Source organism: Gavialis gangeticus, unplaced genomic scaffold (genome assembly GCF_001723915.1).
Source record: "Gavialis gangeticus isolate Ggan-Ray unplaced genomic scaffold, GavGan_comp1, whole genome shotgun sequence".
Taxonomy (NCBI): domain Eukaryota; kingdom Metazoa; phylum Chordata; order Crocodylia; family Gavialidae; genus Gavialis; species Gavialis gangeticus.
This window is the reverse complement of record NW_017729032.1, coordinates 33,505,431-33,517,123: the sequence shown is the minus strand read 5'-3', so window position 1 is coordinate 33,517,123 and position 11,693 is coordinate 33,505,431. Positions and strand designations below refer to the sequence as shown.

Genomic DNA, 11,693 nt, shown 5'->3' with positions numbered 1-11,693 from the left:
ACTCTTTCCTGCCTATGCAGGAGGTCAGACTTGATGATCTATCGAGGTCCCTTCTGACCATAACATCTATGAATCTACAAGATGCATCATAGGATCTCCAGGAGCAGAGCAGGAGGGGGAAAACAGTTGCCCAGAACCTGTGGCTGGCGGGGAGCAGCACTCACCTGGCTCCAGCTGGGGCTTTGTCTCTTGTTCCATTGATTCCAAGGTTGAAGAAGGGGAGCTGGTGAGGCTGCTGATGAGACAATGCTAGAAATGGACCCATCTAAGCTGAGCCAGCCCAGCCAGAAGGAGTTGACACTTGAGGTGGGGGCTTGCTCAGCTCCCACACTGGAAATGACCATGGATGCCCCCACCTCTTCTCCTTCAACAGGGACCAGAGCCCCATGGCTGCAGAGGAAAGGGCTTCAGCTGGGAACCCGGTGCTGGCTCTAGGGGTGTAAATCCTATGAGGCCTTCCCAAAACTGATCTAGTGCACTGGTCTCCTGGCTGGGAAGGAACTGGGCTGGGAATGCAAGATGCATCACTGGCACTGCCTCCCCTGGCAGCTTGAAAGTCCCACTTGCCCCCACCTCTCTCTTGCCTGGCGCTGACAGCTGGCTGAAGACAAGAGATGGGACTGGGAACAGAGGCTTTGCTGACTCAGCTCTGGAATAGCCTGGGGACAGGGCGAGCTAGATGCTTAGCTGAAGCAGTGAAGTGCAGGGCGAGTGGGTTCCTGCGAATAAGCCTGGGATGCCAGCGGACTGTGACCTGACTTGATTCGATAAGGGATGTAATACAGAAGTTCATTGCACGGGACTAACCTTATTCACATACATTTGAATACACATAGATTCAGGACTGGGGAGAAGTAACCAGCAACATGAATATGGGTTAGGAAATGTCTTGGCCAGCACAATAGCTGAAAGGGACCTCGGGGTTATGGTTGATTACAGGATGAAGATGAGCCACCAGTGCAGTGCTGTAGTCAACAGAGCTAATAGCATACTGGGATTAGCTGATGCATCATGAACAGGGCTAAGGAAGTGATGCTTTCTCTCTACTCAGCACTGGTGAGGCCCCTGCTGGAGCACTGTGTCCAGTTCTGGGGGCCACACTTCAAAAAAGATGTGGAGAATCTTGAAAGGGTCCAGAGAAGGGCCATACGAATGATTAAGGGCCTGGAGGACAACTTTATGGGAAAAGACTAAGGGATGTGGGACTGTCCAGTCTGGGGAAGAGAAGACTGATGGGGGGACCTGGTGGCTATTTATAAGTATGTAAGGGGTGAATATGGGGAGCTGGCAGAAAAACTGTTCACTAGGGCACCCCAGGGGAGGACAAGGAGCAATGGCCATACACTGTTAGAGGATGGTTTCAGCTTGGATGGAAGGAAAAACTGCTTTACCATAAGGGTGACCAGAATCTGGAATAGACTTCTCAAGGAGGTGGTGTAGTCTCCACCCTTGGAAGTCTTCAAGAGGAGACTGGACAGACACCCTGCTGGGATCAGTTAACCTCAGCAGTATTCATGCCCAGAGCAGGAGGGGTTGGATTAGATCGGGGTGAGCAATTATTTTGGGTGGAGGGCTGCTTACTGAGTTTTGGCAAGCCATTGAGGGCCACATGGCAGGCAGCCAGGGGCAGATAAATATTAATTTTCTAAATTTTTTATGGGCCCCACAGGCCAGATAGAATGGCCTGGTGGGCTGCATTTTGCCCACCCCTGGACTAGATGATCTTTCAAGGTCCCTTCCAGCCCATAATTTCTGTGATCCTATGATTCTATTCCAGGTTCCATTTTTAGTCCTGTCTATGTGCCGTGGACATAGTTATGGGTTTGCTTGGATTTCTTGGCACTTAGTCTGGATTATATGTAACATCTGTAACTAGCCTATGAAGAAAAGCAAGCATAAATGATTGGAAGGGAGCAGAGGAAGCAGTCTGCCGCACTTATTGCTCTGAGGTGCTTATGCTCAGGTAGCTTGTGCAGTAGAGACAGCCTGAATTTCCTGTTAAAACACCGGAGAAGTTTCAGCTGGACTGCTTCTGTTCCTTCCATATCTTCTTAGGATCTCAGAAAGAAAGGCAGGCAAGAGCCAGCAGTCTATAAGAGTGTCTGAAACAAAAATTAAAACCTAAGCAATGCGATGTTCCATCTTGAATTTTCCCAGGCTAAAGATAAGTGAGATACTAATGAGGCATGATGAACTATGCATTTTTATGGAAACATTTATCCTCCTGTAACTCTCATCCTAATGTACTTTTATAATAGAGAAGATAATTATTATGGATCATAAATGTTTAGCACAGCTCTCACTACACAACAGAATGACATACGGTGGCACCAGTTCTTAGCTGTAAATAGTTTCTGGTCTAGTTCTAATAGAGAAAATCCTATTCTCCTGTGGGATAATGTTATCATTTTCAGTTTGGTAATGTACACTGTCCTAGATTTAATGATCTTCTCCAGTTATAATGATGATGAACAACTATGCAATGAGATGTCAGGTTTTGACTGTGCCTGTTTACAAACTCGCATAATTATACTCCATTTTCTAATTGCTTATTTTATGGATGTTTTGCTGACATGTTTTTAAGCAACATTTTTTGATTGCAGATAACTAATGGTACAGATTTCTGTTCATTATCATACTTTTACATTTGATTTGTCTGATTGCTGCAGGTGGAAACAATAGGTGATGCGTACTGTGTTGCAGCAGGGCTTCATAAAAAGAGCCTTAGCCATGCTAAAGCCATTGCCCTGATGGCTCTGAAGATGATGGAACTTTCAGAAGAGGTTCTTACTCCAGATGGGAGCCCTATTAAGGTAACCTTATTGCTCTGTGTTCCCAGCTAGCCACTAGTACATAGAAGTATATTTGGTCAAGTAGAATTCACCCAGTGATGCAAGAGAATTTTCTTCGCATTTATGAGAAGTTGCAGTGTAAATCAGATGTTTCTAAATGTCAAAATGAGTCTTTCCTGAATATTAACTTTGTTGAAATTTCTCAGTCATTACAGAGAGACCTGTTAATTTATGATCCCCACCTCCTGCTGCCAAAATGCTGTTATCCTAATATAGGCCTGCTGATGGACCATGCCACTTTTGCCGTCACACATTGCTGCTTTTCCCTACTCAGCCTCTAATACTTCTTTTGGGTCTGACACCACAGACTAGTGAGGTGACAAAAAACATATATCTTCTCCTGCCTATTCCCAACTCCACTGCAGTGGTTCTGTTTTTCCCTGCCCAACTAGTCTTCAGACTTGTTGACTTGATGGATTCGTTATGGGGATGTGGAAGTAAGGACATCTGGTCTAAACTGGGAATGAATGGGACACTGATACGTAAGTTTTTATTGCACGTGCTTAGTGCCAAGAATCCTGTTGTTACAGAATGTCTAGTCTTTAATCCATATCCATGCACAATATGAAATAAGAATATTCTGACATGTATGTGTGTGCAACTTTGTACTTCAGTGTACTTCTGTACTTTGAAGTGGCATCTTTATGGGTCCTGTCTCTCTCTCTCTCTCTCTCTCTCTCTCTCTCTCTCTCATGTTCTTTCACTATTACTCTGTGTTTCTGGTTATATTATTTTTCCTATAATGTAGATTTCTTGTTTTCAAAGGCAAATCATAACTTATGGTAGTGGAAATAGTTTTCAGGACAGATGACTTAACCAGAACTATGTAACAAAAACCATTTGGTACTGGTAGATAGTCCCTTTTGCCCGTTTCCCTCTAGTGATGCGTTATACATTGTCTGAATTACATGTGGAAAAATGTACTTGCTAGACCTGCTCAGGAAATGAAGGTTGTTTTCTGTACCATCCAACCCCTGGCTGGCTGGGGCATAGTATGCCTCAGGACAGGGAAGAAGCCAATCCTGGGCTGCCAGCTCCCCTGTCTTCATGTGCCTCAGTATGGGGGCTACCACAGAGCAGCTGGCTGCGGCACAGTATGCCTCAAGATGGGGAAGCAGGCAGCCTAGGGCTGCCTGCACCCCCATGTTGAGGCACACTGAACCCCAGCCAGATGGGGAGTGACTGGCTGGGGCACAGGGTGCCTGAACGCAGAAGCTCCACAGTGCACGGAGACGTGGAAGCAGTCAGCCTTGGGCTGCCTTCTCCCTTGTGTCTGTGTTTGTCTTGGTGCGTGCCACTTTGGTGTGCTTTGTGTTGCTTTTTTCTTCTGGGTTTTATTGTACTACTGGGAAATCCCAGTACCAAATTTTGCCTCGGCACTGCAAATTAACAGCACCACGCATGGTTTAATGTGGAATGCGTGCGGTTTGTGGCGCCACACAGAAGAACAAAACAAATAATTATATATATAAAACAAATATATATATATTTTTTGGATGAAATATTTTAGTTTTCAGGTATTTGGGGTTTTGTTTTGTTTTGTTTGCTTTTTGATGAAGAGTAAAAAATATTAACACAAAGTAGATATGCTTTCCCAAAAAAATATGATTTAATTGAAACCCTATTTTTTTGCCCAAGCCACTTTTGATTTAAAATGTTTGACAGTCCTTAGTACTGATATTTTGAGAAAGGAAACATAGACAAACACATTTTTACTACACGCTTCTGAAAAGTCAGCATTTTGGGCATTGATCTCTGAATGGTTTTAGTTGGTTATTCCTTTCATGCTCTTTTTAAACACTGTTTATTACAGATTAATAGATCAACTGGATCCAATATACCAGTCAATGAAGGTGGATTAATAAACCATTGCAAATCTACAACAATAGAAAGAGTTGTCTTTGTCTTCTAGATTCTTAATATCTATTGGATTTATTTTAACTGATTGCTGCAATTATAGGAACGTTTTGAAGTGTGTGACTGACTCTCTGAGGGTCACAGTAAATGTTAGCTGTTTTTATATTACTATCATTATTATTTCACAGTAAGTGCCTTATAGATAAAATAACTGGCTTTAAAAAGTGTCATTGAAAAGACTGCAGAAGAAAAGTGCTTCCAAAGAGAATAGTGTTAAAAATAATAAAATGGTATGCCTAAGTTCTTTTAAGTTAAAAAAAAGAGAAGTTTTATCATACCTAGGACCTAAAAATGAAGTCCTGTTCCTGTTAATCTCTAAAATATCTGGCTCCTGCTTTAGCTTTAGAAAATAGAAAAGATAATCATCTGATATTAATTCATTATAGCTTCGTTCCTAGCTATGTAGAGAGGACCATTAAGTTGTCTAGTTTAACATCCTAGATAATACAGGCCACTGGACCCAATATCTTGTAGTTGACAAAAGCATATATTGGAGAAAAGCCTCTAGACTTGATCTGAAGGCATCAAGAAGTGGGGAATATACTGTCTCCCTTGGTAGTTTGTTCCAATAATTAATAACCTGCACTGTTAAAAGTATTTGCCGCCTTCCTTATGTTAAATTATCTGGTTGTAATTTCTTACCAACACTGACGTCAGTGGAGCTATGGCCACATCACTCAATGCTACGTCCCTCAGATCAGATAGTTGATTTCCTTTTCTGTTTCTTTTTAATTGCATAATCTTCTCTTGAAAAAATAGGATAATAGGAAAGTAGTGCTGGAAGGCCATCTAGTCTAGTCTCCTGCTTAAGATGGGTTTGTCCCTGACTAACCCATCCCAACCAAGCATCTGTCTAGCCTGAACTTGAAAATTTCCAGGGATGGAGATTCCTTAACTTTTCTAGGGAGCCTGGTCCTATGCCTGGCCACCCTCGGAGTCAGAAAGCTCCTAACCTCAAATTTCAATTTCCTCTGCTGAAGCTTATGAACATTTCTTCTAGTCTTGTGCTCAGTGACCACAAAGAAAAGCCCATCTCCATCCTCTCTATAATCACCCTTCAGTTATCTGAAGACTAAGACTGTTATAAAATCCTCCCTCAGTCTTCTCCAGACTAAATAGCCCTAGATCCTTCAGCCTTTCCTTTCTATAATTGCATACCAGCCTCTGGCTTCTTTAGTATTCATTCCATCCGGGAAGAGCATACACCAAATGCAGATGCTTTCTCAGCCTGACAAAGGGTATTTGTACCTGACAGCTTGCAAAGAAGATTTTTTCCAGCTATTTGAGTTGGTCTAAAAGATATCAGATTTACCCAAAGAATCTTGTCTGCCTAATTGCCCTTCAGGTATTTGAAGGCTGTTGTCAACCTTCCCCCCCAACCTTGCTCTTTGCTTCTCCAGACTAAATCAGCCTCTGCCTTTCCTCAAAACTTGTGTGTCCCAGGTCTCTAAACACTCTCCACTGGACTCTTTCTCATCTGTCCACATCCTTCTTGAAGGGTGAGGCCCAAAACTTGATACATTATGCATCAGTGTTGAATACAGCAGAAGAATCACTGACCTTGATTTGCAAGTGATACCCCTGTTAGCCAACAGCATATTGGATTGTATTTTTTTGCAACAAGAAGAATTTGTTGGCTCATATTCAGTTTGTATTCCACTGAAACTTCCATGTCATTTTCCACAATACTGCAGCCCAGCCAGTCATTCCCCCATTGGTATTCATAGGCAACTGGTATGGGGTGTACGGGGGTGCACGTGCCCCCCCGATGGGGCCAGTGCCCCCTCTGATGGCCGACACTGATGCTGTCAGCAGGGCTGGTGCCCCCCTGACAGGGCCACTGCTGTCAGTGACTTCTGTGGGTGTCCCCCCAGATTCAGGAAGCACCAGTCACTCATGTCTGTATTTGTGCATAAAATTATGCCATCCCAAGTGCAGAACTATGTACTTATTCTTGTCCTTACTGAATTTCATCTGACTAATTTTCCAGTCTATCCAGATCATTCCAATACCCTCTAGAGTGTCTGCAACTCCAGCTTATTTGGTGCCATCCACAAATTTTCCAAATCGTTAATGAGGATATTAAACAATACCAGACCCAGAAAAGACCTCTGGAAAACCCCACTTGATACCTCCTCTCAGCTACCTATTGAGCTATTGATGACTACTTTTTAAGCTCAATGATCCAACCAGTTATGTATAGAACTTAAAGAACTTTCAGCTAATCTGGATTTCCTTAGCTTGTTAATGAGAAAGTTGTGGGGAAGAGTGTCCAAAGCCTTGCTGAAGTCAGTATATCACATCCACTGATCTCACTCCATCCACAGAACTTGTCTCCCTATGTAGAAGGAAATAAGTTTGATCAGACATGACTTGCTCTTGGTGAATCCATGCTGGCTGTTCCTGATCAACTTATTTCCCTCCAGGTGCTTCTTGAGGACTTGCTTCATTTTCTTTTCAGGTATCAAGGTCAGACTGACTGGTCTGTAATTCCCCATATCCTCCTTCTTCCCTTTCTTAAAGATGGGAAGGACACTATGTTTTCTCTTTCAGGATGGCCTTCACCCAAGCTCCATGAGTTCTCAGAAAGGATAGCTAATGGCTCAGCCAATTCCTTCAGTACCCTAGAGTGCATCCCATCTAGCCCCACTGATGTGAAAGCATCTAGCTTCTCTAAGTAACCCCTAACCTATTCTGCCACTACTTTAGGTGGTTTGACTCCTTCCCTATCTTTGCTGTCAACTCTATATGTGAAGACTAAAATAAAAAAAGCATTAATACTTCAGCCTTCTTAACTAGATAGTCTTCTGAATTTCATAAGGGACCTATGGTTTCTTTGGTCTTCCTTTTACTTTTGTCGTACTTGTAGAGTCCCTTTTTATTGCCTTGTATGTTCTCTGCCAGTTGCATCTTAAATCATGCTGTGGCCTTTCTTATTTTTTTTCCTGGGCACATGTACAAAACTCTTATACTCTTCCCTAGTTTTATGACCAAGTTTCCAGTTTTTGTAGGATTCCTTTTTGAGATTTAACTCTGTGAAGAGATTTCTGCCTAGCCAGAGTAGTCTTCTGTTGCACTTCTTATTCTTACATTGCTTTGGGATAACTTATTCCTGCACCCTTAACACAGACCCCTTAAGTTTGTACAACCAGCTCTCACAGACTTTTCCCCCTCAGACTTGCTTCCTGCGGTATCCTGCTCCCCAGTTCCCTGAGTTTGTTAAAGCATCCTTTTCTGAAGTCCAATGTCTGTATTCTCTTCTTCTTTCCTCCCCTTAAGATTGTGAACTCAATCATTTTATATTAGTGTCACCCAAATTGCCTTCTATCTTCACATTCTCAACAAAATCCTCCCTGTTTCTGAGCAGAAAGTCGAGAACAGCTTCCCCCTAGTTGGCCTCTCTACCAAAAAGTTATCCCAACACTCTCCAAAAATTTGCTGGACTGCTTGTGCATTGCTGTGTTTCCCTGTCAGCAAGTAGCCCAGTAATTAAAGCTCCCCATGAAAAGTAGGTCCTGCTATTTGGAAACTTCTATTAGTTGTTTAAAGAAGGTTTTGTCCACTTCTTCCTCCTGTTTTGGTGGTTTACAGGAGGCAACCACTGTGACATTTCGCCTACTGCTGTCCCCTCTGACTATAACCCACAGGTTTTCAACAGGCCTACCTTCCACTTCATGCTTTACTTCAGAACATGTGTACATCATATGGCAGCACCCCCTTTTCCCCCTTGCCTTTCCTTCCTGAACAAGTTATACCCATCTATGGCAACATTCTAGTCATGGGAACTATCCCACCATATCTCTGTAATCCAAATTACATCATAATTCCTTGGTTTTACTAGGGTTTTCAAATTCTTGCTCTTTATTCTCCATGTTTCTCACATTAGTATATGAAAATCTCAGGTACCTAACTGTTTGTTTTGTCTTCTTCCTGAGATCATTTCTGTGGCTTCCACTGTTGCTTTCTTTTACTATGTTTTAATCTAGGTCCCCTGGCTTTTTACTTACCCTGACTTTTGTCTCCATCCCCTGGTGAACCTAGTATAGGTCTCTACCCTGCAATTGGACACACTTGGGTACATGCTTGCACCTGTGTGGATTAAGCTGTAGGAATAGAGGTTTTGAAGCACACATGCAAATTACTATTGGGCTGATTCAGGCCAGGTACAGACATTACACTTTTACCAGTATAAATGATCAGAAACTGATCTGTACCTGTAACAGAACAGAAGTTCGGCACACAAAAGTGGTCTATATATTTTTGTGCTGACCTGTGTGTATGTGTGCCAACCTATAGGACAGAAGGTTGGAACACATAGACTGGTTTAAAAATGACAGAACCCAGTCTAAGACTTTTCATACACTAGCCTATTTTGTTTTAGTTTTAGACTAACTCTAAAACTTGCCATTTTTTAAGTTAGTCAGTTCTTGCACCAAGTCATAGGCACAGATTTAAAATAAAAATGTAATCATATTAAAATGAATGTATCTCATGTTCTCAATTGCTAATCAGTACAGTGATTTGTGTTTCTACCAATAAGCTAGCTGATAAGACATCATTTAACAGCAGAAACTGATTATTACCGATTATTAGCTATTCCATATAATGTATTTAACTACAGACCAGCTCTCTAAATTTAAAAATTATGCTTTATTAATGAAAGTAGAGTTTTTTGCATAAAATTGTCCCACCTCCTTTATTTTGATAACACTTGCTTCTATGAAGCAGACACAGTTAAGTCATCCTGCTATTTACAGAGATTTCCTTCCCAGAGATGTATCTCTTAACTAATCTCTCTGAGATCACAGCTGGAACATAAGACTTCAGAACTGAACCCCGAAATATGTGGCGATATGACTAATATGCTTTATTTTAAGATGGATGATTATTTGGGACTATTTTAAATCTGAACCGTCAAGTTAAGAATTGTAAATGGATTGCCTAGCCTGCGGGTTTCAGTAGGCAGGTTTTGTTTCCTGAGGATCTTCTCGGTCAGTTCTCCCATTCTTTGAGCGTGCTCTTTGAGCAGCAAACAAATAAACCGCTAAATAAAATCAAACCTTTCTGCTCTATTCCAGACACTAGGAGGGAAGCCCTTGAGCTCTAACCCCAGGACAGCAGTTCTAGCAAGCTTGTTTGACTCACAGCTTGCCTCCTACTTGCAAACTCTTCCCTCATTGTTTGCAGCTTTTCCATTGTCTCCACTGGGGTTTTAAGCTCACCATCCTAATGCCCTATATCTAGGATATCTCAACAGGGCTGACTGTTCCCCTTTAGAGGGGCAGACTAAAGTTTCAAAGAACAAAGTTTAAGATCAAGACAATATGAAATACCAGTTGCAACTCTGGGACTAAAAACACATACACTTGCACTTTTAATATCTAATTATTTTATTGTTGTTTTTCAGTAAGCCTTGTTCAGTGATATAATTCTAGGTCACTGAATGTATTTACATCAGCTGTCAACTTTTCTGGTTTATTTTGTGGGTTTTTTTAGGTTGAATTATCCAAAATGTGAATGTTTATTCCCCACATATGTTTTTAATACAGTTCACTGTTAAAAAAAACAACTGCATTATAAAACTGGAAAATGTAGGGCCAGATTTTCATGATCCAACATCTGTAACTTCTGTAGAATCTCACATGCAGGCACAGATGATTAGAAGCATATAGATGATTAGAAGCATATCCAGTTAGCCATTTATGCCTGTGATTATCATGTTTATTTAGCTAATTACTGTGATCATACCTACATCTATGCATTTGTACATACATATGTATGGAATTATGAAGCTTTTATCCTTAAAATAATGCCCATGTGAAAAACATGTAACCTTCATGGACACAAGATAGGCTAGTGTATGAAAGGTCTGCTAAAACTTGTTTTGTATCCAGCCCATCACATCTACTGTTCCTTAAGGAGACGATCCTCCGAGCTCAAAGGGGCAACAATCCCAATGCGAGTCAAAGGGGGCAAGGGTGCTCAAAAGCCCCCATGGCTCACCAGAGGCATTCAGGATTGTCTGAAAGCTAAAAAGGAGGTATACACCCAATGGAAGGGAGGGGGCATCACCAAGGAGGATTATACCTCCATTGCTCGAGACTGTAGGGGGGCTGTTAGGAAGGCTAAGGTGGACACAGAACTGGGACTAGTGACCCAGATCAAAGACAACAAGAAGTCCTTTTTTAAATACATAGGGAGTAAAAAGAAGGTACTGGGTAATGTGGGACCCCTGCAGGACACACTTGGTAATCTGGTGGTTGGACCAGATGATAAAGCCGACCTCTTTAACAAATTCTTTGCCTCCATATTTCTGGGCAGAGACCAAAATATCCCCCCCCACTGGAATCCTGGACGAACTCAGGAGGGGCACAGCCAGGCCCAGGGTCAGAGAGGACCTGGTCAGGGAACTTCTGGTGGGCCTGGACATCTTCAAATCGACAGGTCCAGATGAACTCCACCCAAGGGTGCTGAGGGAATTGGCAGAGGACATTGCGGGACCTTTGGCACAGCTCTATGAACACTTGTGGTGGTCTGGAGAGGTGCCAGAGGATTGGAAACAGGCCAATGTGGTCCCCATTTTCAAAAACGGGAGGAAGGAGGACCCAGGAAACTATAGGCCCGTTAGTCTTACCTTGGTCCTGGGGAAGCTCTTTGAGAAAATTATCCAGGAGCACATCTGTGAGGGAACAGCAGGGGAAATTATCCTTAGGGGCAACCAATATGAGTTCATTAGAGGCAGGTCCTGTCAGACCAATCTGGTGGCCTTCTACGACCAGGTCACAAAATTCTTGGACACAGGTGTCGCGGTGGACATAGTCTTTCTGGACTTTAGGAAGGCCTTTGACACTGTCTCTCACCCCATTCTCATCAAAAAACTAGGCGACTCTGGCACTGATGCCTACACAGTCAGATGGGTCGCAA

The 11,693-nt window shown here is 42.5% G+C and overlaps 1 protein-coding gene across 1 annotated transcript in view; it reads left to right on the top strand.

Annotated features, from left to right (window-relative positions):
* Nucleotides 1-11,693, top strand: part of GUCY1A2 (guanylate cyclase 1 soluble subunit alpha 2) — a 380,482-nt gene that overhangs the window by 260,518 nt on the left and 108,271 nt on the right. Inside the window, exon 6 of the mRNA XM_019523782.1 lies at nt 2,670-2,813. Within this exon, the coding sequence (XP_019379327.1) occupies nt 2,670-2,813 (144 nt within the window). The remainder of the gene's footprint in view (nt 1-2,669; nt 2,814-11,693) is intronic.